This window comes from Vespa velutina, chromosome 7, assembly GCF_912470025.1.
Source record: "Vespa velutina chromosome 7, iVesVel2.1, whole genome shotgun sequence".
Classification (NCBI taxonomy): Eukaryota; Metazoa; Arthropoda; class Insecta; order Hymenoptera; family Vespidae; genus Vespa; species Vespa velutina.
In genome coordinates this window covers 5,747,752-5,775,456 of record NC_062194.1, presented here as the reverse complement: position 1 = coordinate 5,775,456, position 27,705 = coordinate 5,747,752, and the positions used below count along the sequence as shown (strand labels likewise).

Genomic DNA, 27,705 nt, shown 5'->3' with positions numbered 1-27,705 from the left:
TAAGAGAACGCCGTATATATTCTCCCGATCGAGGCTGGCGTCACGATAATTAGAAAATTAAATTGTATGCCTCGCTCGCGTCTGGGAGAACGCGTCGGCCTGGCTCGACCTTCTCCACCCGACGCTCCTTCCTCCTCTTTTTTTTTTTCTTCCTATATTTTTCCTCCCTGCCCCCTTTCTTTTTCCTTTTTTTCTCTCCTCTCTCTCTCTCTCTCCCTATCTCTTTCACAAGAAAAAGGAAGAAGAAAGAAGAAACGTCAAGTAATGTATATATATGTATATATATATATATATATATATATATATTTATATATTTATATAAATATATCTAATTAGTTTTCCGTATAACTTCTAGAAATCGATAGGATCTTCTTCTTCGCGCTTTTCTCTTAATGGCCCTTTGAAATTATGATAGAAGTACCTACGGGGATTTTACGATCTATCGCTCGCGATCGTAATGGGAGGATGCTAATTGGCTAATTACGAGAGTCACGCGATCGTTCGGAATGAACGAGGAGGGACATGTGAAAGGGTTACTTTACAAAGAATGTTAAAGGGACGGATAAGTAGATAGGTATAATACAGTATCTATGGAAATAAGAAAAAAAAAAAAAGAAAAAAGAAGAAAAAAAAAAGAAAAAAAAAAAAAAAAAGAAAAACAATAGGAATACGAAAGAAAAATAAGAACAGAAATACAAATTGAAACAAGAAAAAAGAAAATAAAAAACAAAAAGGAGAAAAAAGAAAGAACGAATGAACGAATGAACGAACAAAACGGAGAGTAGCAATAAGTTGGATATTATCGAGAATCTTCAAGAAGAAAAATCAATACGAGAGAGGTCCGTATGTGGGTATTAAAAATATATCAGGTTTGATCGAAAAGAAGTAAGTAAGTACTTACTTACTTACTTACTTATAAGCGCCATAGAGAGTTTCTTACGTGCTAAGTCGCAAGACTCCGCGGAGTCCGATATCCTTACGGTCCACCGATAGACTTGGAAGATAACCTCGAGGGTCCGTGGGTGGTTGATTTAATGGCGAAGGAGGCTTCAAGCGTGCTAGAGGGGAGTCTTTGCTCGAAACACTGCACCATGAAGAGAGAGAAAACGTATGTGTGTGTATATGTATGTGTAAGAGAAAGAAAAAGAAAGATAGAATGTGTGAGAGAGAGAGAGAGAGAGAGAGAGAGAGAAAGAAAAAACGTATAAAAAAAATAGAGAGAGAGAGAGAGAGAGAGAGAGAGAGAAATTATACGTGTATATGTTAAAGAAAGAGAAAGAGAGAGAGAAGACAGAAATTATGCATGTGTACGTTAAAAAGAGAAAAAGAGAAAGAAAGATTATTTATGCATGTATGTGTTAAAGAGAAAGAGAGGGAGAGGGAGAGGGAGAGAGAGAGAGAGAGAAAGACGGAGAGAGGGAGAGAGAGAGAGACGGAGAGTGTGTATGGGTCGGCACTGATATTTTAATACGACGGGGGAGCGTGATGCTCGGTCATCCATCTCGCGAGCTGTGCCCCTTTTGTTGAACGCGTGCATGCACGACTTTGCATACGCGGAAATCATGTTGAGCGCGCGCGCACGCACGAGGGAGAGCCGCCCCGAAAGGTCCGCCGACGTTCTGTAACAGGAAGGAAGACTGTTTGTTACCATTATCTCCTTTCTTCGCTTCTTTACCCCTTATTCAACCTACACCTCCTATTCCTCTCTATTCGACACCCCCAACATCATCCCCAGCCACTTCTCACTTCATCTAGTTCTTATCATCGAAACTATAAGATAACTAAGTTTTCAATGGATATCTTCCTTATACGCTTAATTTCTTTTTAAAATAAATAATTATATATACATATATATATATGTATATATATAAGTATAGATGGCTTATGTATGTTTAAAAATGTATAAACAATATTGACACGTATATTATTAATTTTTTATTCGTTTAATATCCATGTGAAAAGTTCAAATAGAAATTTAAAAAAAAAAAAGATGATCTATGATGATCGATGATGATCGAGTTGTAAAAGTTGTAAAAATTGTATTAATATTAATTTCTTTCGAATTATATGATATTCGGTCAGGCTCCCTCCCTTTTTCTCACTCTCTCTCTCTCTCTCTCTCTCTCTCTCTCTCTCACTCTCTCTTTCTATAGTCGAAAGGGTCTCTTTTCTTTTGAAGTTTGGTTCCCACATAGTACGATACCGCGAAGAAGCCACCCCCGCGACTCGTTGGGTCTCCGCCGGTCGTACGGCAAGTAAAACGTCCGTGTGGTGGTCGCGCTCGCGCGTTCTCGAGCAACGCTTCGACGTTGTTTTTTGTGTCTGGCGGGCCCTTCGCTTGGCCCGAGTCCAGGGCCGCCACGATTTAGTGGCCCTAATTGCAGGGTTCAGCTATTTAATTACCGGGTTTGGGGCCCCGCCATCCCTAGCCTTCTCTCTCTCTCTCTTTCTCTCTGTCTCTCCCTTTCTCCCTCTCTCTCTCTCTCTTTCTCCCTTTCTCTCTCTCTCTCTCTCTCTCTCTCTCTCTCTCTCTCTTTCTTTCTCGTTCTCTCGGCATCGCCAAAATGCGAGTACATTCGTATGGCCTGGCGCACGTAGGTACTCGTCCACTTTTCGACGTCCACCCACGAAACGAGACGTCCAATTCTCTCTGGACATTTCGATGCAACATCCGCCGCGGAATCCTTTCGTCTAAAGTTCAAATTTGGAATTTTATGTACGCTTTTGTTTATTTATTTATTTATTTATTATCTTGTTTCTATTCATTTGTTTTATCATTTATTTTATTTATTTTCATCGATCGAACGATATTGGCATTATATTCCGATTGTTACTGCTTTAAATCAAATTTTCACGTAACAAAAGATGTTAATCTCCGAACAAAATTTTTGTACGTATCCAAGGTCATTTACAAATAGTTTTTTTATTATTTCTCCATAAAATGAATTATTATTTCAAATAGAATAAAAAAAACGAAGTATGTTATTACGATAGATCGTGTAAATAGGTATATGTGTATGTGTGTGTATGTGTGTTTATGCGTGTGTGTGTATATGAGAGAGAGAGAGAGAGAGAGAGAGAGAGAGAGAGAGAGAGAGAGAGAGAAAGAAAGAATATATCGAAGAACGAATAAAAATGTGAAAAACATTTTCTTCTAAATTATACGTTTCTCATAAAAATCAAGTACATACACATAAATATATATATATATATATATATATATACACACTTATATATAGGTGTAAGGAACGTCGCGATAAACGAGAATTTGTGGCATCGATTATCTTAGAGAGAAAAAAAAAACAAGAAAAAAAAAAAAAAAAAAAAGAAAGAAAGAAGGAAAAAAAAAGGGAGAATGAATGCCGTCGAGAAGGTGGTCCCTTGTGTTGTCGTAAAATCGCACGCAAATACGGCGACCACGGGGTGCATTTTAATTTTAGCTCGGATCTTGTTACGGAGCGCGGCATTGCATCGTATTAAACGCGTACGCAGTGCTCGTTAGGAGACCGCCATTTTATTTCACACCCACGTAATATTTCATTCGGATAACTTTGCACGATATATACCTGCCTTCTCTCTCTCTCTCTTTCTTTTTTTAAATTTTGCTCGTCATTTTGTTATAACTTTCAGATAATCAAACGAATAATTGACATCGATCATAGTACGATCGTTAAATCCTTTTATTTCACAAAAATATTCATACAAGATATTATCGGTGTTACTTTATAAGGATCGAAGGTATACGCACTTCCGTCGATCGTCTACAATTTCCGCAATGCGAAGAGAAGAAAGATAAAGAGAGAAAGAAAGAAAATCGAGAGAGAGAGAGAGAGAGAGAGAGATAGTGAGGGGGCGTTCGTAGATCCACCTCCATCGAGGTGGAACCTATAAATCCACGTCAATGGAAACGAATCGAGGAAACGGCAACTCGACTCTGCCCGCCGCGGAATCTTTTAATCGTCGCTAATAACAGGCTGCACATCGGTTAAGAAACATAGACCGTTGGAAGCCGCATGAGGCTACCAAATGATTGATAAGTCCATAAAGTATACACTTTCCGTGCATGATCAACTTGATATTATCTACTCCTTGTTATTTTCGAGCTTGTTGTCACCGTCGTTGTCATTGTCATGGACATATTATTGTCACGAACGTTATTAAATACCTTAGAAAAGTATCCTATAAGGAGAAACCGTAAAAAATGAGAGCGCCTATCAAGATAGGGTGGATGGGAGGAGGGGGGAGGCAGGGTGGGGGTTTAAGGTCGTATGCGTGCAGGAGCTTTCTGGCCGCGGGTGACGCGGTGACGAGATGATGACCCACCTCCGACTTGGAATCATCGTGATTACCTCGCCCGCGTAACCCATAATGCGGGACGAAATCACCGCAGCAACTGCCACCGTTGTTGTGTTCAGGGCCCGTTGTCCTCTTCTTCTATCTTCTTCCTTCTTTAAATCTCTTTGCCATTCGGACGCCACCACCATCGCCACAATCACTAACACTAATACCACTAACACCAACACCCAGTAACGTCGGCAGAACAACCATCCAACTGTTCCCCGTTGATTCGTATTATTATGTCTGACAGAAAGCGATGGTCTTCATTTCTTTTTTTTTACCAGACCACTGTCTTCGGATATCGCGTAAGGGTGGCTCTCTCTCTCTCTCTCTCTCTCTCTCTCTCTCTCTCTGTTTCTTTTTTTCTCTCTTTTCCTCCCTCGAGATCGCACAGCTTTTACGATTGTCGAGATCTTCTTTCTTTTACTTTCTTCTTCTTTTCTTTTTCTTTCTTTTCTTTTTTATTTCTTTTTTCTTTTCATTTCTTTTTTCTTTTCATTTCTTTCCTTTCCTTCCTTTCTTCCTTCCGTCCTTCCTTCCTTCTTTCCTTCCTTCCTTTCTTCCTTCCTTCCTTCCTTCCTTCCTTCGTCCTTTTTGCAACGGACGAAACACGTCCGGCGGGTCTTTCGCATTATTTAAAGAATCCCAAGAGGAGAATTTATTTCGCGTGATTCAGAGCACGCCGTGCTCGTTATTTATAACTCGAGCATTTAAATGGTACTTTAGGTTCAACGACGTTCCCCATTCTCCCGCCATTTGCCGGATCTCTTCTCTCCACGACCTTCGTCGTATTCTCCCGGTGCTATTTCTTTTTTTCTCTCTCTCTCTCTCTCTCTCTCTCTATCTCTCTTTCTCTCTCTCCTTTTTTTTTACTTCTTCTTTTTTAGTTTTTTCTTCTCTTTTCTTTTTCCGTTTATTTCTTCCCTTCCCTTCCCTTCCTTATATCCCCGATCGTCCTGAACCGAAACGAATGTTTCCTCCTTCCGGATAGTAAAGGAATAAAATCCCTGGTCTCCCTACAAGTAACATAGCGGAATTTTCGACGACGGGTTCCATTCCAATAACCAAATGGAATATACTCTTTCGAATCTCGTAGGTAGGTACACCAGAATCGTTCCGTAGGATGCTCCAGTCGATTAGTTGGCGCAACGAACGAACCCTACACGCCCTTGAAAAGGCGCGCGCGACTTTTAATTGTAGACCGTGGTCAAAGTAGAAGGAGGCTATTATTCTTTCTCTCGTCGGTAACGTTGTCTGCTTCTCTCCACTCTTTTTCTCTCTTCCTTTCCCTTTTACCGATGCTTCTCGAGACATTTCGAAAGAGAAAGATAGAGAGAGAGAGAGAGAGAGAGAGAGAGAGAGAGAGAGAGAGAGAGAGAGAATAGAGAAAGAGAAAGAGAAAGAAAGAAAGGACAGAGAAAGAGAGAGAGAGAGAGAGAGAGAGAGAGAGAGAGAGAGAGAGTGAGTAGGATATAATAACAGAGCGCACGTCCGTCCATCCATGCTCGAAAGAAACGACCGTTCGTTTCTTCCTTCTTTCCTTCCTTCGTCCTTTCGTCTGGCAGCTTCATATACTTCCACTCTTGTAGAGGAAGAAAGCTCCATGGAATTCTGGTCAGACATGATTTTTCATCGAGCATCCCCATCTCCCTCCCTGTCCTTTTCTCTATCTCTTTCTACCGTGTATTATCTGTATCTACCTATAACGAAAAGTTGTTCGCCTTTTTTCTCCTTTTTTCTCCATGGCGCTCGACCATTTATCATCCCCTAACACGATCGACGTTTGCTCCGTTTTTGGAAAAACTCATTGGCGCCACCTGGCCGGATGTCGGTATACGCTAATCGACCTACCTAAGTGGAAAAGGTTAATTTCGAGAAGAGTACAAGATAGATAGTTAGTTAAATAGATAAAGTGTGTTCATCGATCAATTAACGTAACGTTAATAAGTCGATGGATATTATTCACGTCGTCGTTTAACTAGCACGCTTGTTATGAGAGAAAAGAGGAAAAAGAAAAAAGAAAAAAAAAAAAAAAAAACAAGGGAATAGAACGAAAAGAAAAGAGCACGAATTTACGAGGGGTATTGTCGAGAAATCGGTCTGTCGATTTTATATCGGATCGATCGATTTTCAAAGAAAAAAAGAAAAAAAAGGGGGGGGGGTAGAAAGATAAAATAAAAAAAAAAGGAACAAGAAATAATATCTTAGGTATTAGAAAATAATCGTGTCGTTTTATTCGGCTCGTTTTCGAAAGAAACCGGGGGGGGGGTGGGGGAAGAAAAAAGAAAAAAGCGAAAAAAAAAGAAGTATAGTATCGTCGTCGGCATTCGGTATCCTTGATGTCTAAGAGTTCTCTTTCTTTCTTTCTCTCTCTCTCTCTCTCTCTCTCTCTCTCTCTCTCTCTCTCTCTCTCTCTCTCTCTCTCTCTCATTTGGCTTACTTTGGTGCTCTTTCGCTGAAGGACGGAACTTTGTCGGCGCGTTCACCCACGACGGCGGGCGCCATCGGGACACAATCCTTTGAGTCCTTTTCTTAACATTCTTACCGCTCAATGGAGATCACACGCCGTTCCCACTGTATCGTATTACAGGACGATGAAGGAGAGAAGAGTTGCGCAGGAAAGGGAGAAGAACGAACGAAGAAGCACTCTACGCAGTATTATACTCTACCCCATTGCGAGGATAATACGAGTCCATTCATTGGCGATCAAGCGATTCACCCAAAACTCTTCTCTCTCTCTCTCTCGCTCTCTCTCTTTCTCTCTTCTTAAAACGACGATTTTTTTTCTCTCGTTTCTTTTTTTTTGCCGATCGTCAAACGATTCGAATGATTTATACGGAAAATATCGAATCTTAAAAGTAGAAGAAACGAGTAAGATGGATCGGATGGATCATATCGGTGCTCTTTCTCCCACATTCCTTTTTCTTTTCTCTCGTTCCTTTCTTTTTTTCTTTTTCTTTATCTCTTTTTCTTTTCTTTCTCTCTTTTTCTTCCCACTTATCAACTTCGTATTACAAATCCTTTCGATACGAAATCCATCGAGAGATATATACATCTGTCTGTTCGATGCTTTTCAATAATCGAATTTGATCGGATCGTATTGTCATTGTTCACGAGACAAACCTCGTCCGTTAAGTTTTTTCTATCTTTTGGCGAAATAAGACAGGATTTGAGAGTGGAGAGAGGATCACGCTCTTTTATCTATCTACATTCTGTAGATTCATAAAAAGAAATGCAATATATATATATATATAAAATCTGAAAGAAGGTACTTGTTATGGTCAGCTACGGGCAATCGGATGGACTTTATCGGTGAAGTAAGCTAACGAGAAACCATTTTCATGCTAAAACCCATGAAATACCGTTTCGTAATGAACCGTGGAAGCTCCAACGAAATGGAAGCCGAGACGCGATCGTTAAAACCGAAGAACGAGCAACAGCTTTTCATTCGCGAGAGTAACGAGCCATGAGAGGAGACCAGGATCCCCATAGAGGGGATGAGTGAAGATGAGAGAGTAGAAGGGGTACGAGAGGGTGAGGTAAGATCGGGAAGGGGAAATCGAGTTATGTGTGTGCACATCGTCAACTACGACGTAAACTGTCATGGTATAAGAGCGTGCCGTTCTCTCTCAGTCAAACTAAAAATCTTTCATTAAAGTAAATACGACCGATGAATATTCAACGGCACACCAATAATACCTATTACGTAGGACACGAGAGAAACGCAAACGCGCTTTCATTTCGAACAATTCGATGAGATGAGATATATACTTCTGACAAGATACTTATTCAAAAAATAAATCAAAAAATTTTCAATTCGTTAGAGCGTCGAAAAATTCTTTGGTATATTAAAAAAATATAATTATTCTATCTCAAACGATAACGTAAACGCTTTAACAGTTTTGCAGCTGCCTTATGAATATCTCGTGAGATGTGGAAATAGAAAGCAACAACGACCTCCGGCAATCCCCGTTTAAATGTCACATTATAATAAAACGTTCTTACGTCAGGAGATACGCGAGGAGGTCGAGGAAAGATCGAAATCGTAGGATATTCAATTATTAATCGTTCGTTTATGGGATTATATTATTTAATATCAATCGGACTAACTACCGTCTCTTCTTTTTATTTCTCCCTCTCTCTCTCTCTCTCTCTCTCTCTCTCTCTCTCTCTCTCTCTCTCTCCCTTTCTCTTTTTCTCTCTTTTTCGTCAATATGTCGAAACGAGATAGAAATTCCTTAAGTAAAAAATCAATAGGACAAAGCGAGTGAGAATAATATTGAAAGAAAGGAAAGAGAAAAAGAAAAGAATAAAAAAAGAAAGAAAAAAGGGAGCAATATATATATATATATATATATATATATACATACTCGAAAGAAGAACGAAGAATATTCGGAGGAAGCTCGGAGAAGATCGTATTGTTTTTTCGCCGATGGTTGCTGCCATCGCGTCACGTGACTTGAGCTCGCGGTCACGTGACCGCGGAGCGTTTTAATTGGTCGAAGCACCGAGAAAGGAGGTACGAGTAAGGTATTCCGGAGCAGCGGCAGTCTCGCCACGTGGTGCGTCGAGAAAATTGCATCGTAACACTGAATTTATGCCGTCTTATAAAAGAGAAAGAGAAAGAGAGAGAGAGAGAGAGAGAATGAGAGAGAAAAGTAAGTACACACCTTTCTAAATTATTACTTAAACGTGCAGTATCGTACGACGTTAATGACTTTAATTACTGGTACAGTGATAATCATGTCGCCTTTATGTGGTCGATCAACCGGTCAAGATTTATCGGCCGATAAGAGGAAAAAAGAAAGGAAGAATGAAAGAAAGAAAGAAAAAAAAAAAAAGAAACTCACGAATAAAAGAGTAAAGAATTGACAGAGTAGACCAATGATTACGTTACATTATCCGATCGATCAGATCTGAATTCAATAAGTGTCTGCCATAAAGTCACGCCGATGATCGAAACAGGTTATAAACTTTCAATGTAACAGAATTAGTTCAAAAAGTTATTAACGTCGTCGAACGAGTTCGTTGCCAACGGATAAGTTGCTAATTGAAATTCTCCCGCGAAAAGAGATTTTCATCAGTGAACGTGTGTCCCTTACGGATTATTATCATTGTCTCCCACGCTAATGCACAATACGCGCGGAGACCTTTTACGGCATTGTCGGGGAAAGAAAAGAAGAAAAAGAAGAAGAAGTAAAAGTAGAAATAGAAGTAGAAGAAGTACAAGAAGAAAAAGAAAGAAGAAGCAGAAGAAGAAGAAGAAGAATAAGAAGCAGCAAAGTAAAGAATAAAAGAGAATAAAAAGGTTTAGGAGGAACAAGGACGGTAAGAAGAAAGGCAAGAAGACGATGAGTATCGGTGTTCGCGGGGTCGAGCCACGTGACCGGCAGCGCGTTTTAATTGGTCGAAAGTGCAGTCGGTGTAGCGATGGAGGGAGGACGAGAAGCCTTAGAGTTCTTCAAGTAGGAAGGGATAGAAAGAAAGAGAGAGAGAGAGAGAGAGAGAGAGAGAGGGGGAGAAAGAGTGAGAGAGAGAGAGGAGTTCGTTAGGGTTGGCACGCGGATTAGACAATCGCGAGGTGGATACTTCGAAAAGAGGAGAAGAAGGAGAAGAAGGAGATGGAGGATGAGGAGGGGGTGCGAGGGCGGGCTTCCCCACCAGCCAACACCTTCGACGGTGGTAACGCGTTCCTCGATGTTCCTTCAGGACGACCCTGGCCACTCACGCACTCTCTTTCGCACGCACACAGAAGTACTCGGTCGTGCGTGTCGGACTGAACAGGAAAGAAAGAGAAAGATAAAAGGAGAAAGAGAAAAAGAGAGAGAGAGAGAGAGAGAGAGAGAGAGAAAGAAAGAGAGAGCTAAAGAAAGAGAGAGAAAGAGCGAAAGATCCGCCCTCCGTCCTCCTGTCGGCGGCTCCTCTTCTCTCTTGGCTTCGCGTGGGGGACGAAAAAGCTCAGTTATAATTGTTGGTCCTCGCAGACCGCACATATTCGCCGTACCTTCGCTAATTGTTACCTCCTACCTTTCGTGTACTTAATACTACCAAGTATTATTATCTCGTTTACTCGATCGACGATGAGAGTATAGATCAAGATGTAAATAGATCCAAACGGATAGTATCTAGATCGTATTAAGGATCGTGGACTTCGTTCGAAAAAGTTTATCATGCGAATCTAACGGCTATGTGTCCGAAACAATGACGACGTACACGTGTAGACATTAATTATTATCGTTTTATCGAGGTGTCGTCTGACGTTGGTTTTGGATTTAAATAAAAGAAAAAAAAAAAAAAAAAAAAAAAGAAAAAAAAAAGGAAAGAACATTAAGAAAAGAAAACAGAAGAAAAAGGGAGAAAAGAGAAAGAAAACTTAAATTAGAAAAAAAAGAAAAGAAAAGAAAAGAAAAAAAAAAAAAACAGACAAACATTTTGTGAGATAAAGTGGCGCTGTTTTCGAAAGAAAAACATTCGTTCGTCGGGAACGATCGAATAAAAGGAACTATTACGAGATTACAAGTAGAAGTTCAAGTGCATTTCATTGGATTTGAAACATCCGATATGAATTGCGCTTACCAATATCCGCATCCGGCTCATCCGCAGAACGTTATGGCTATGGTGCCGACGACTTCCCAACAGAATCACGTTCCCTCGACTGATACGGAATATTTAGAGGTAATGCGAAGTAAGTCGAAGTTTTTACACTTCGATGTAATTATTATCTATTTGATAATTATTTGTTTTGTGGTAAAAGTTTTTGTTTTTTTTTTGTTTTTTTTTTTTTTTTTTTTTTTTTTTTAAATGCATGCGAATTGCGATAGAAATTATTCACTCAGATAATTTCTTTCCTTTTGTTCCTTTTCGAAGATATTATACCTAAAAAAAAAAAAAAAAAAGAAGCGTTTCCTTAAAAAAAGGAAGAAATAAAAAAAACAATATATCATTCAATAATAATAATAATAATAATAATAATAATAATAATAATAATAATAATAATAATAATAACAATAATAATAATAACAATAATAATAATAATAGTAACAATAACAATAATAATAATAATAGTAACAATAACAATAATAATAACAACAATAATAATAATAATCATACGAATGATTCCTCTTTCTTCTTTCGCGGGAAATTTCAAAGCCCACGATCTAAAGTTTACGGAAGGCAAGTTACTGCCCAATATTTGACAGATCTTTATCGAACAGATCGGCGCCCTTCGGCTTCGACGTCCTGGGCGGTTCGGGTACGTCCCTTCGTTAATTGTTCATCTCCCGACGTCTAAAGCGACCAATACGATGCCTTTACGTAGCAATGATTCTCCTAAACGCACTGCCAATTCGACCGGCTGTCGTGCGTAATTCGATTTATCCGATTTATCCGATTGTCAATCGGAATCTTCCAATTCGATTTGATAACGGTATCGGGAGCAACAGTGTCGGGGAAAAATATAAGGAAATTTTGAAGGGGTTCGAGGATATATCGTCGATTATTCGATAAATCAAATATAATATATAGTTATACAATTATTTTCTTTCTCCGTTTGATAATCTTTTTTTCTTTTTTTTTTTTTTTTCTTTGACGTTGATAACTTTTCTCTTCTTCCATTTTTTTCTTTTTTCCTTTTTTTTTTTATCGTCAATTGCAACTTCTTTTGTCGTTGATTTATTACAATATTCGAGTATTAGTCAGAAAAAAGAGTGATAATATGATAAGATAGTCCATCAGCGAGTACATTAGTCGTTAAACGAGCCACGTCGTCGTATTGAAATGAAAAAAGGAAAAAAAAAAAAAAGATGAAAAGAAAAAAAAATAAATAAAAAGAAAAGAACAGACAAAGAGAAATCGATATACGTAGGAGGTTAAACAGCAAACAGTTATAAGTGCACCGACTAACCGAGATTCAATGACGTAGTTATTGCCTACGCATGTGCTTTAAACACGTATGATATAAGTTACCTAAGTTTTTAAAGGCGAGTTTAAAATCATACCTAGAGATAAAGTTCAATAAAAAATATATTTTCGTATCGTTTATTATCAGAAGGACAGTTAGCTCTTTTCTTAGCAATCCAAAATTAGAATAACTATTTGATATACTGTGAAAGATTGGAAAAATGTCAGCTTTGTGATCTCGAAGATATACGAAGAAGAGAGAAAGAGAAAAGAAAAAAAAGAAAGAAAGAAAAAAAGAGAGAAAAAGAGAGAGATGAAATGAAAGCAGTAGCGGAAGAAAGAGAGAGAAAAAGAGAGAGAGAGAGAGAGAGAGAGAGAGATGTGGCTAGGGGATATTAATATAAGGGCTCGATACGTAATTATAGTGATTACCGTATTGCCAGGAGGCGGACGAGGGCGTCCCTCAGTTTGCACGTCATTTTGCAATCTCAACTTCCAAGGAACATGCGCGTGAATTTGTCAGGGGTCCTTCACCGGACTAATTGTTTCCACCTTTATCATTAATTTTTCACGCTTTCTTCTTAAATAATTCATTCTTGATATTCGATTTTTCCCCGAGAATCGTCGAGATCATTTTTCGAAGTTTATCAAAAAAAAAAAAAAAAAAAGAAAAAAAGAAAAAAAAGAAAGAAAAACAGAGAGAGAGAGAGAGAGAGAGAGAGAGTAATCCCTTAATAAAAGTAAACGTTCTCGGGACTTGTTTTTAAAACGACCAGAGTCATTAACTAAGGCTCGTGAGGATTTATAAAGAGTTTTCGATTTGCGAGTGCGTGGACGTCAACTACGACGAGCTTGAAGGATCGTGACTATCTTTTGCATTAGAAACACTCCATAAATCTAAGAGGATAAGAGACGTCTCAGGGATATCGGTTGTACGGGGAGAAGAGTTGTATGGTTGTATTGGAGGGATACGACGAGGGTGGTGGTACGAGTAATATACACCAGGTTTTAAAGAGCAAACGAGAAACATGAGCAAAAACATGAACCACCATCCACAGATAGCGTTCGTTTCTCCTATGTACGAGGCATTAAATCTCAGTCTCAGAGCTTCCTTTTTTACTTTTTTCTCTTCCTTTTGCCTTTTTCTTTTTTTTTTTATTCGTTTTTTTTTTCCTCTTTTTTCTTCTTTCTTCTTCAGATATTCTCTCGTTTAATCGTGAAACGTTAGCTTTTAATAGATATCTGCTTCGACAGGACAGTAAGATCGATTAGATATCTTAAACCGTATAAAAATAATATCTCGCGATATATTCTTAGAAATATCATTATCGCTTTCTCGAATTACATGCGAAATCCTTGTTAAACTTGTTGTATAATCCATATGCTCGATATGGCGTCTCTTAGTATTTAATGACTAGTATGAATTAGTTTCATACGGGGAAGGCCATTTTTTTTTCTTTCTTTATTTCTTTTTCTTTTTTCTTTTTTTTTTTTTTTCAATTCCAAAAGGTGTACAATTAGCTGGCTCACAATTTAGGAATTGATCGATTAGAATAAGGAAAGAGAGAGGATAATAATAATAATAACAATAATAATAATAATAATAATAATAATAATAATAATAATAATAATAATAATAATAATAAAAGAACAAAAAAGAAAAAAAAAATACAAAAAAAAAAGAAACAACGGAAGAAGATTATAGGATACCACCGTTATATCTTTTACAAGAGAAAACTTTTAAGTCTTCGAACATCGTCGATAATCACGGATGAGAGAGTGAGAGAGAGAGAGAGAGAGAGAGAGAGAGAGAGAAAGAGAGAGAAAAGAAAAAAGAAAGAAGAAAATAAAAAGAGCATGAGAGAAGCTTTAAGGTCGCATCGAAAGTTGCGTGCCATAAATTAAACAGGTGTGCTCGGCTTTCTTCAAAGAATACCTGTATATGTAGGTATACTTATATGCATTTGTTGAAGTTTGCTTTCTCTCTCTGTCTCTTTCTTTCTCTTTCTTTCTATCTATTGTGGACAAATCGTATGCAAGCGTTTGATTTATGAAACTTTGTGACAGAGCTGACACAATAATGTTTGTGGCGTGTTTTTAACAATCGATGATTCCGTATGAATCGATGCACCGATTTAATGGATTTTACGAGCACGAAATATCACGTAATCCGTATTAATAAACCCAATGGTATCTTTTCTCTCTCTCTCTCTCTCTCTCTCTCTCTCTCTCTCTCTCTTTTTTATTCAATTTATTTATTTTTTCTTCCTCCTTTTCCTGACATTCGTTGACGCCACGTATTATTCGAAAGAAACGAAAGGAAGAAAAAGGAAAAGAAAAAAAGAGAAGAAGAAGAAGAAAAAAAAAAAAAAAGAAAAAAAAAAGGAAAAAAGAAATAAAAGGTACGAGAGAGATCGATGATCGATCGAAGTTAACGGATCGAGTAGTGATTAAGGGTTCTCAAGGTGGGTACTTACATGTATGCGTACACATTGTTAGGTATATCTACTTGGTAGGAACGCGAACAAGTTCACTGTTCATCTACAAGCTGCTGAAGGTGAATCTTCATTTTCGGATGGTCTTGGCTTCGGCTTTATACGATGCTTCTTCCCGAGGTAATTATTAGTCCATCAGCAACTCCCGATGGCCACATGGCTGTATAAAGAGGCTCTCTCTCTTTGTATCTCTCTCTCTCTCTCTTTTTCTCTTTCTCTCTCTCTCTCTCTCTCTCTATCTTTCTCTCTCTCTCTCTCTTTCTTCCTCTCTTTATCTCTTTCTTTCTTTCTCTCTCTTTTCCACTCAAGTCTCGACGCGGGCCATTTTCGCTCCACAAGGCCGCCCTGTCATTAACCGCCCCCGTGAAGGGGTCCCCCGGTCCCATTTTCCCTTTCAACCCTGCACTCGAGTAACGATCGCCGATTCATCGGCTTTCGAACGTCCGATATCGAATCGATCGGAATCACGGAAGTCGTTGAATTCTTCTTTAATACATCTAAGCTTTTAATAGAAGTAATTTTACCTTTAGAATATATACTTTCATTTATATAAGTACGATTAGATATATCTAATGCTAAAACCATAGTAAGATAAATATCTAACTATATAAATGTTCTCTCTCTCTCTCTCTCTCTCTCTCTCTCTCTCTCTCTCTCTCTCTCTCTCATTTAATATCAACGATCATAAAAGACCAAGCGCTCTCTCTTTCTATTCACCGGTAATAATTTCCATGAAAAGTACACATGGCAATTAGTGCCAAACGCGGTTATTATCCTTTCAGATAGATTTAACCGTGTTTTTAACAACTAGTTTTTATAATCTTTTAGAGCTCTAACATTCGTCATTATTCTTACGTAAATATTCTTAACATTGCAATTTCAAGATGATCATCGGGAGAAAGGAGATCTTTTATTTTTTTCTTCCTTTCTTTCTCTTTCTTCCTTCTCCTCTTTTTTTTACCCTTATCCCTCGAAGAATGAACATTATCCTTCTTCAACGTTCGCTTCGTTTTCCAGACACTTACACAAACATACACACGCATACATACATACATACATACATACATACATACATATATACATACATACCATACATATATACATACATTGATATACAAGCATTCCCATGAGAATGGATTGCAAAAGCAGTGAAGGTTCATTGAATGCGATTTTCCGTGATATCGCGCAGCTAGGCGCGCGCTTTCGACGTTCGACAAAAGCCACCCTCGCGGATATTACGTAAGCGTTTGCTTCGCACGGTCCAACGAGCATCGGCTTTGGTAGTCGACGTTAAAAGGCGGCGCGCGTTCGATTCGTGCCTCTCGTTGTAAAACATCCCTTGTTCCGGGTTACTACCACAGATTGACACGATCGCACACCATCACACTTTTCCTATCGCCCTGTCCTACTTTAAGGGTGGATCGCACCTTTTGTGGTACGATAGCACGCGATCTACACATCATCGCCTCCTTGAATCTACGTGCTCAGAGAGAGAAAGAGAAAGAGAGAGAGAGAAAAAGTAAAAAAAAGAAAAAAGAGAGATAGAGAGAGAGAGAGAGAGAGAGAGAGAGAGAAGAAAACCCGATCGCCCTCGTTCCGCGAAATAATTTTTTTTCTCTTTTCGTGATTGCCCTTTCTTCCTGTATTGTACCGTCGCGTGAGATTCGAACGGAAATCGGCTCATTCCGAGGTGCCGTGTTTTATCATCGAAAGTTATGTTTTCGATTTCTCACGCATCGAGAATGGAAGGTGAGTAATAAGATGGGAGAGAAAGAGAGAGATAGAAATATGGGGAGAAATAAGGAGAGAATAATTACGGAATCACGTTCAACTCTTCGAAATTTTCTTTCGATCGTTAAAATGGTTTACTACGATACATATCGTCAATAATATATCGTCGCTCGTTTTATCATATCCTTTTCTTTTTTTTTTTTTTTTATTGCTCGATTGCGACTAGACGTGAACTAGGTAATATCTATTTTACTTACATACTTACTTACTTACTTATCACCAACTTACTATGTTCGAACATTAAGAAATTGATGACGATCGCCATTGGCGAGATATTAATGCGAAAATTGTCCGTAGAAATCTCGACCGCGACATATAGTCCTTGTTCTTACTCCTTACGTTATTGTGAGACGAAGAAGCACGAAGAGAGTGGTTATGAATGGACCGCGATTAGATGCTCGTCCCGCCGCAGTGGCGCCGCAGTCTTCTTCCATTATGGAAAATTAGGTCCTAATGCGAGCCTGACGCATTCGTCCAAGTCGCGACCGGATCACTGGCGTAGACCCTTATCTTCTATTTATTCTCGCCTCTAATTCTAATTCGAATCGAATTAGCATGGTATGCCTTGCCTAATTTTTTTCTTTCTTTTTTTTTTTTTTTCGTTTAATTCATTCGTCTCTTACTCCATTTCAAAAAAAAAAAAAAAAAAAAAAAAAAAAAAAAAAAAAAAAAAAGTAATAATAATAATAATAATAATAATAATAAAAGAAATAAATAAATAAAGTAACAAGGTAAAAAGAAATCGCGGTCGTTCTTCGTACTCGTTCTTGATTTTCTTCCCTTTGAATTTTTTCATCTTTTAATCTCTTTCCATTACCATTGCAATTCTAATGTTTCTAATTCTATTTATTTTCAATGAAACATAATGACTTTCTGATAATCGCTATAATCGATCAAACATACATACACGATCGACATTAAATATAAAAAAGTCAACGGGGAAGACGCCACTGACTCGAAGAATGATAATTGGTTCCTTCTTCGTCGTATATTTTACTGAGAGCGTTCCGCTTTATAAGACGTAGTCGATAAGCATTTGAAATTCAAACTCTGCGATTAAAATCGCATTAGGCGCGAGACGAGACGATATATACCGGTGATTCTCTCGGGCAAATTTTACGCGGATCGTTCGAGAAGACGGCGGCTGTACCAGCGGCGGCATTATGATATCCAAGATTCTAATAGTTTTCCATACCGAGCAGGATATTTCGTCATCATCATCATTATTATTATTATTATTATTATTATTATTATTATTATTATTATTATTATACCATACAAAATGGTACATTAACTTTATATACAGGTTAAAATTCCATTAAAATATCAAAGGAAAAGTTTAACGTGTCGTACGTAAATATCTATCTACCTATCTACCTACTACTATTACTATTACTATTACTACTACTATTACTACTACTACTACTACTCAGGGCATTCCCATCGTCGAGAAATAATAACGGGACGTGGTTTGGTGCGTCGATATTTAAATAACAATGACAGGCATACCGTTACTATGGGTGAACGCCGATAGGAGGGCTCCGGGTCACGTAGAGTGGCTCGATCCGCGAAGTAAGGAACGATGACGAAGGAGAGGAGTCGATCGAACAAGCGGGACGAACAGCAGTAGTGACTGAAACAGCGAATAAGAGAAGGACAAGGAGAGAAAAAGAGACAGAGAGAAATATATACAGAGTTAGTAAGAGAACGAGCGAGCGAGCGAGCGAGCGAGTGAGGAAGTAAGCAAGCAAAGCAAGTCGAGTGTACGTCGCGCGTGCCCCTTCCCTTTCCAAAGAAAACGAAGAACAACGACGACAACGACGACAACGACGACAACGACGACGGCGGCGACGGCAGCGGCGGTGGCGACTCAGGATGATGCGCGCGCATTTTGACGAATAAGTCGACTCTCGTTCGTGCAAGAGGGAAAAAGAAGAGTGGGATCGGATGAGAATGCGCAAGGGAGATGGAAAGAGGTTGGACGATGTTACCAAGTGGGGGGGATGGGGGTTCGATAAAGTTCACTGGTAGGGATATCGGGTAGAGTTGGGAATGGTAAGGTAATGCTGTATAATAAGGCGGAGCTTGTACACGCACGTAGGCGTGGACCCAACAAGGTTCAGGTACCGCCCATTTGGCCGGGTTCTAGTTCCGTTGGAACGCCCACTGCGTCCTCGCCCGGGGCATCTCAAGAGCCGGCTCTCCAACCTACTCTATTACACCTCCTCCGTCTACGTGCACCATTCCCCCGGCCGTGATCGGGGAAAGCCGATCGGTTGGCCGGCAGTCTGTCACGGGGCGAAGAGCGGGAACCACGTTAACCGGTTCCTTCAACCAGCTCGAGTTAAGCTTTTTTTCCGACGGTACACGCAACATTCAGCTCCTCCAGCCCGTACCGATTCACACACGGAGTCTTCGGGAGGTACCGTTCGTTCACGTTATCGTACGGCTATCTTTTGCCGTCGTTGTTCCTTCGTTTTCGTCTTCGTCGTAGTTTTTGTCGTCATCATCATCATCATCATCATCATCGTCCTCGTCATTGTCGTCGTTGTCGTCGTCGTCGGCCGTGATTTTCGTGTGCTGGTGTTTTGACGTTTCGCGAGAAAAAAAAAAAAGAAAAAGAAAGAAAAAGGAAAAAAAAAATAACGAACGCGACGAAAGGACAACACGACGTTTTTTTTTTTTTTTGCTTTGCTAAAGAAAAAAAAAGAGAAAAAGAGATAGATAGAGAAAGAGAGAGAGAGCGAAAGAAAGAAAGAGTTAGATAGATAGATAGATAGGAGAGAGAGAGAGAGAGAGAGAGAAAGAGGGAGAGGGAGAGGGAGGGAGGGAGGAAAAAGACGCAACGCCCTGGTGAAAAATAACGAGTCGCTTGAACATTCGGTCCAAGTGTCGAAGGACCTAAACGACATGCTGACCGACATGACACCAGCCGCGGCTGGTCAACTTTATCCGCAGCTGCAATCCATCGCCAAGTCACCCGCTCATGGACATGTGGTGAGTCTCAGGCCGATCGGTTTTTTGTCTGTCTTTCTTTCTTTCTTTCTTTCTTTCTTTCTTTCTTTCTTTTTTTCCTTCCTTCTTTCTCTTATTAATACAACATTCCTCACGTCTTTATTAGATAATTTATTAGATTAGGATTAAGAATTTATCCAGAGAACGTAGTTTACGTACTTTACAACTATTCCCTTTTGATTATTATTTGTAATTATTAAGTGACACGTCCATCATCGTTTTCCTTCCCATTTTTTTTTCTTTTCCTTTTTTTTATTCGTAAGTTTATCTAACATTAATGGATCATCGAAATGGGTACGATAGAATTCTAGGAAAAAGAAAAAAAAAAGAAGAGTTATCCCCGATATGCCTTCTACTTTAGATCGATAGATCGTTTTATCTTCTTTCGGATAGGGATCTTAATCCTCTAGTTGGGCAGGTAGAAAAGAGAGATCGATTTTTAGGATCAATCATTGCTACCCGTCGCCTTTCGACGGTACCCTTACACGAAGTATCGATAAAAGATCTTGTCGGTAGGACAAATTAGTGGCCATTTTGAAAAGAGGTGTCGCACCATTTCTAACATCTACAAGATAACTTCTATCTTTGACTCTTTTCGTTCATCTTTTAAATGAGATCTCTGATCGATTAATCTTATAACCTTTTAATATTTTTATCTTAGAATTACGATCTAAGAAAGAAGATTTTTGACGTTTACACGATCGAAGTATTCATTTTACGTGTATACAATTAAAAATATAAATGAAATTATAGTTAATTAGCTGACATTTTCTTCCAATGTCAGCTAATTAACTAATTATATTTTTTCGTTAATGCCGATATCTCCGATTGTCGTCACGGAGGAGAACTTCTTTCTTTATTTTTCTTTTTCCAAAAAAAAAAAAAAAAAAAAAAAAAAAAAAAAAAAAAAAAAAAAAAAAAAAAAAAAGAAAAAAAAATTATTCAGCAAAAGTAACATAGAAGATTAGGTCCATTATTATCGACTAGATTTTCAGATAAGTCCACGATCATCCCGGATTATCCGACCTGTTTTGACAGAAGCGGCAATTCTTAAAGACTTCCTTCCATTTCCTTTTCTCTCTCTCTCTCTCTCTCTCTCTCTCTCTCTCTCCTTATTCTCTCCTTCTTTTCTTGAAATGAATCGAATGACACACTGAATCCTTTTCCAACCTCGACGACACGTGTTCAAAGTTGTTCTCTACGTCTTAGCATGAACTCTTTATTTTATGACTCGGCAGGAAGAACGCGCACTCCCGTCGGAATGATTTACGAGTCGACCTAAAAAAGTAATTAAAATCCGTAGACACCGAAGTGAAAGGCGAGTATATTTATTAAGTAACCAGAAATCTGTTTTTTTCTTCTACTTCATCCATCGCTCTCTCTCTCTCTCTCTCTCTCTCTCTCTCTCTTTCTATCTCCCTCTTTCTCTCTAAGTTTCGTATCGAGTTTGAAAATAAATCTCACGATGATAAAAAAAAAAAGAAAAAAAGAAAAAAAAAAACAGGAATAATTATTCACCCTTAAATCAAGAAATTTAATTATAATCATTAACGTAAAGGATAATTATTTCGTTTAATCCACAAAAAAAAAAAACACAAGGAAACAAAGATATCTTCGAGATCTTAGATCATATCTATCTAAAAATCGAAAATAGTAACAATACTCTCAACGATTTATAAAATTGTTTATAAAGCTTTAAAGAACAAGATTTTCTCTTCCATTTCCTTCCCTATCGAAGTATTCCGCCTAAATGTATCGAGTGTCCTTCGGGACAATGGTCCTTGCGTAAGGTTTCCAAAAATGAAACGGACAGAGGATCCTCCCTCCTTCCTACCTGTGCACCCTAGGAGCCAATTATTTGTCTGATCTCCTTTGTGCCTCCTAGAGGATCCACTTGACAGGATGCGTGAGTAGGAAACACGATGCCGACTTCCTCTCGATCCAATCCAATGGGAAGATACGTGCGAAGATAGTACACACACACACATATCCACACTATCTCTTTCTCTCACACTCTCTCTCTCTCTCTTTCTCTCTCTCTCTTTCTCTCTCTCTCTTTCACACGTCGTAAGAAGGATCTTACGTCCTTTCGAATTTTTTATTATTGAATTTTTCATCGATCCTATTCGCACGTTATTGTTTCCCTTTCTCATTCCCTAGTCTCATTTTTTTTTCCTTTTTCTTCTTCTTCTTCTTCTTTTTTCTTTTTTGAAATTGAACTGTCGATTCATTTATTTTCTATTTCTTTTCTTTCTGTTATTTTCTTTTTTTCTCTTTTTTTTTTTTTTTCTTTTTAATTCCTAACGACCCGTTTATTTGTAGCACACTCAAGAGAATCGACATGACCAATGGCTATTTCTCAAACTCAATCGATAATATGTCAATACTTAATACCTTCGTGTATATATGTATATATATATATATATATATATATATATATATATATATATATATATATATATATACATCGATCGACGAGTTCTTATTCTACGAATGATTTTCACTAATTCACGAAGCAAAGTCGTGGCACCCTTCTCTTCTTATTTATTGACATAATATCTCTATCTCTCTCTCTCTCTCTATTTCTATCTATCTATCTATCTATATGTTACCGTAACGAAAGCTTTCCATACATATTCTACTTCCATATCCCTCTTTGTCCTTTCCTTATTTTGTATCTGCATACGTATAAGAACTTCGATCATATCCAAGAAATTATTAACGATCTTATCTTCCATCAACTATCAATTATGATATAGAGTAAATCGACTTTTATTGAAAAGTTAAAAAGCATTCTTCTCTCTCTCTCTCTCTCTCTCTCTCTCTCTCTCTCTCTCTCTCTCTCTCTCTCTCTCTCTCTCTCTCTCTTTTTCCTGCTGCTGCTCTATCAACACGTAAGGTATCTATCGAATGATACCTAATATTTAATACTTCGACAGGCCAGTTACACCTGTCAAACTGACGATAGAACATTCGGGTGACATCGTTTTCCGGTTTTCCTTTTCAACATCGGTCCACTTCACTTTTACGATCGGTAATCCGATAATCCGATTCCTCGTTGGAATAGAAGGGCCAAAGTGAAGGGGGAGGGGGAGGGGGAGATTGACAAAGTAAAAAGTAGTAAAAGAGTCTTTTCTCAAGGGTCGCCACCGTTGACATTTTCAAGGACAACAATGGACTGCGAACTGGTGGTGACTATCGAACTGGGAGTTTGTCGCAAAAATCTTTGAATCCCTTTCAGGGGATCACACTGAACCAAGAGAAAAATAGAGAGACATATATATATATATATATATATATATATATATATATATATATATAGAGAGAGAGAGAGAGAGAGAGAAGCAAGAAGGCCTTTTTATGCGAACCTTTAAGAGGCTTTACCTGGGAGCAGCACACCGGATGCCCCACGAAAATGCCATCCTAATTTGTCCTCTTTCTGAGGGAAAGGAGAAGAACTAGACGGTTATCCTAGAAGAGAGAAGACCGGCTGGCTGGACCTTATTTCCTTAAAACGACCGCAATTTATCGAAAAAAACACGCAATTCTCCTCCTCCTCCTCCTCCTCCTCTTCTTCTTCTTCTTCTTTTTCTTCTTCCTCATCTTCTTCTCCTCTTCTTCATCTTCTTCTTCATATTTTGTGTTTCTTCTTTTTCCTTCCTTTTGTTTTTTCATCATTGAGAGAGATCGCACGAAACGGCATATTTGCCCGTAGGCTATGGTTACTTTGTACGAACGAATTTATTTATTTCTCGAAATTTTTAATCTTCCGATATATCAAGAAAGAGAGATATAGAGAGATAGAGAAAGAGAGAGAGAGAGAGAGAGAGAAAGAGAAAGAGAGTGAGTGAGAAAGAGAGAGAGAAAGAGAAAGATATATGATGATAATATCTCTCCTCGTAACGTTTATGATACCTACCCACTTCAGAACGTGCGAAAAACGATGTGGTCTCGTTGGGAAAGCTCGTGTGATCAAAACCACAGGATTCTCCGGTGTAAATTGCGAGTTACAAAACTCCAAGCGGTTATGGTATACCTACTCGTGCGAGCTCGTTGAAAATCGTTTTATAATCGTCGCCGATTTTACGAGAGTCTTTTATTCTCTTTCTCTCTCTCTCTCTCTCTCTCTCTCTCTCTCTCATACATACATATATACACATACGTATATATATTATCGTGAATAAATCAACGATAAATTTTCTTCCTTTCGATAATGTGCTACTTTATACGATATATCACCGTGTAAAATGAAACACCAAATAAAAAATGGCCCTTTCTCGGAAAAGATATATAATACATACATACATTCATAAATATATATATATATATATATATATATATATATATATATATATAATACTTAAGCACACCATGAAAATCTTCTGAATGAATTATTTTCATCGATAGAAATAGAGAAAATGTTGTAAGTATCAGGATCATTCCTTTCGAGAATACAACTGATTTTTGGATTCTATTCGACGTACATACGTAGTAGTTCGTTTCGTAGATTCGAGGATGAAACTGGCAGATGTTCTACGATGTGACAATATGGCTGCCATTCTTCCTGAAACGTTTACCCTTGGAAAACCAATTTTTGGATATGATTGATCGTTTCTAGAAACCGTATATTCTATTTTGTATAATGTTTCCATCGAAAATCAAAATACGTTCTAACGCGTATCGATTTTCGATACGAAATCGAAAATTTAATCAAAACGAAATTTTAATCCGTCTTATTTGTAAACGTATATGCGCACGTGCGCACACATATTTTATTTCATTAGTTAGATATTAAAAATTCATAATAGATATTATTCGCTATGATAAATCTCATGAGAATTGATCTTCCTTCAAATTTCTTAATCATTCTTAACATCGATTAACCTTCTTTTACACAAACAATGTAACTTTTTCGAAGACGTGGAAATTTCTTTCTTTTTTTTCTTCCTTCTTCTGTTCTTTCTTCTTTTTTCTTTTTTTTTTTTTTCACAAATTATAACCATTCTTAAAGAAAGTGCACCTCAATTATCGAAAGGGAAAGGGGGCCACATACCTATAACTATTTAAGCTGCAAAATTCGTCGAGTAATTTCAGTTCGCGTAAATTGGCTAAGGCAAGCTCTTTCGTTTATGTTTCTTATTTACGAACGTATATATATACATAAATACATACATACATACATACATAGGTACGTCTACTTAGAAATCGTCCTTCTCTTTCCCCCCTCTTTCTCTGTCTGTCTCGATAGTTCGATAATTGAAAAGCCAAGTACTATCCCTCTCCCTCTCCCTCTCTCTCTCTCTCTCTCTCGCTCGCTCGCTCGCTCTTTTCTCTTTCTCGACTTCATCATCATCGTGCACGTCGATGTTCTCGTTGCACGCACGAGCGAAATTATCGGTCATTATACTCGACGTATCGTCGCAAACGAAATTATTCAGCGAACAATGCAACGTAAAGGGACCTGGTGGTGATCTGCTTGATGATCACTGTCCCGTACCTCTTCAATGATTTTAACTTAAAGATCAAGGAACGTCATCGATAATGTTCTCAAAATAATTTAATCTATAATAATTTTAATATACATACATATATACACACACACATATATATATATATATATATATATATATATATATATATCATGTAATAATAAATATCCTCTATTAAATTCATTGATTTTCTACAAAAGTAATTAAACAAAAATATTACGATAAAGAATTCTTCCTAAAATATATCAAAGTTAATTGTACTGTGAAAAAGACGTACATCACGTTTATCCAATAATTATCCGATAAAAAACTATCCTTCATCAAATTGATTAATTTTCTACAAACTAAACGCAAAATATTAAAATAAATCATCATTCTTAAAATATATATCAAATCTCTTGTATAATGTTAAATAGTTACAATATATCTTTATATATTGTATCATACAATAAAAAATATTCTCCATCGAGTTCATTGATTTTCTAAAAAGTAAACAAAAATATTACGATAAACAATCCTTTATAAAGTATACCAAAACTCGTGTACTAAGAAGAAGATCGAGAAGCTGTAATTTGATAGATACAGGACTGCATGTGGGTTTACTAGGCGCGTGTAACGGCCTGTAGCGAGTTATACGTGCCTTCTTGCATCGAGCCATCATCATATCGCTTGGAGGTTCGATAATTGAAAAGCCAGAAGAACTATCTCTCTCTCTCTCTCTCTCTCCCCCCCTTAATGCTATAAAGAATATTCCTCGTAGACTCAGACACGAGTCGTCTCTCTCTCTCTCTCTCTCTCTCTCTCTCTCTCCCTCTCTCTCTCTTTCACTTCTTTACCGATGCTACGTCGAATTACCAGCCATTATCGTGACGTATCATCGCAAGTCAACGTCATTTGAGGGACCATCATGGGAAAAGAGCGAACGATAGACGATCGGTTCGACACCTCCGGGCGTGCAACCTATGTTCGAGTAAAGTGGAAAACGATTATTAACGAGTCTCTTTTCTCGAATTACATGCAAATAGCCTAACTATAATTTTTTCTTTATGTTATATATATATATATATATATGTGTGTGTGTATGTGAAACTAATAACTAAAAGGTTAATAATAAATGCGAAGGGATTCTTTTTGCAAATCTTTAAATACCTTAATGTCCTAGTCGAGACCTCCTTGAAATATTTCGATCGGCTCGTTTATCTCGACGTTGTATCATCGTAATCGAGAATGAGTTGGACAATGCTCGAGCGGTGGTGTGCCCGACACCTTTGAACGTGGAAAGAAAGAAGCGTGGCAGCGTGGCAGGGATTCTCCGCAGGGGTGCCAACCCCCTGTGGTGACCGAGCCAAAACACTGTATATACGTTACTCTCCACCATCAAAGTTCCCGATGATTTATCGGACCGATCATGCTCACCGACATTGCGTCCTCACCTTTTTCTTCTCTCTCTCTCTTTCTCTTTTTCTTGTCTTTTTTTTCTTTTTCATTCTTTTTCATTGTCATTGTTCTTTTCCTTCCATTTCGTCTTCAGTGCCTCGAAATTCTCTCGAATTTTTCAGGAAAAAGAAGAATTTTGCTCTCTCACGAAAGAAACCGTAAAAATGACGGGGCAACATAGTTTTTAAGGTGACAAAGGAAGTCGAATGATCGGCACGCGAACGCTCGAGAAACACGAGAGGAAGAGAGAGAGAGAGAGAGAGAGAGAGTGAAAGAGAGAGAGAGAGGTCGGCTTTTCTCACACACGGTAATACAAATGTAGGGTGCAACGAACCCTTCCGGGATTCTCTCAGCAAAAACTTCCGGCATATACCGAACACGTCAAAAGTTTGCCCGCGATTTTCACCTTTTAGCAGATGCATACGGTCGTGTTCATCTTTTCTTATTATTTTCTTTTTCTTCTTCTTCCTCCTCCTCCTCCTTCTCTTCCTCCTCCTCTTCTTCTTCTTCTTCTTCTTCTTTTTGTACACCTTGCGCGACCTATCGGCTCTTGGCAAAAAGGAAAAGAGAAGATGAAGAAAATGAAGAAGAAGAAGAAGAAGAAGAAGAAGAAGAGGAGGAAGAGGAGGAGGAGGAGGAGGAGGAGGAGGAGGAGGAGGAGGAAAAGGCTGATCGCGTTGCGTGTGCCTCACGAAGTAAAGGAGGAACCAAGGAGTTACGAATAATGGTCGGGATAATTGCGAGCCATGTTTACACCGGAATGCAGCGGAATCGATATTAAATTTACTCCGTGGAACTGCACTGGTGCTCGAGTTCGAGTTGTTTTTCCGTGCGGGCGCCAAACGCGAAGTGTCTTTCTTTTTTTTTTTTTTTTTTTTTTTTTTTTTTTTTTTTTTTTTTTTTACGAGTAGCTGACCCAACAGCTAGCAGTAGTTAACTGGTTATAACTATTGCTAGATAAGCTTACACGTTTCCCCGAAGACATTGCGTAATAATCTTACGATTTTTCCATATTTTCGATAAGCTGTTCAATATAATATCTTGACATAGATCAAACGTGATAATATTCGTGACTCTCTGTATATAGTCTGTGGTCGACGGCCTTGATCGACCGCGAAACTCGTTTGCAAAAGCGAACCGATCGACGTATTATACATAGGAAGTTGCTTGGGGTATAAACATAAAGGCGCACAAGCAGTTTAATCGATTATCGCGTAAATCATATCGACGTCGATGAAATC

General features: G+C 38.2%; 1 protein-coding gene across 5 annotated transcripts in view; it reads left to right on the top strand.

The window, feature by feature from the left end:
• Positions 1-27,705, top strand: part of LOC124950593 (transcription factor Sp9) — a 107,461-nt gene that overhangs the window by 59,075 nt on the left and 20,681 nt on the right. Inside the window, exons 1-2 of one of the 5 annotated variants that reach the window (XM_047497545.1) lie at positions 19,373-19,520; positions 20,777-20,856. The exons of 2 other annotated variants lie outside the window; for them this stretch is intronic. Coding sequence is in view for 2 of the 3 variants with exons in the window: in XM_047497541.1 (XP_047353497.1) it covers positions 10,900-11,013 (114 nt within the window). In the remaining variant the exon portion in view is untranslated. Of the gene's footprint in view, positions 1-8,800; positions 11,014-19,296; positions 19,521-20,776; positions 20,857-27,705 lie in introns of those variants that run through there. 2 more of the 5 variants (XM_047497541.1, XM_047497542.1) reach the window with 2 other exon arrangements.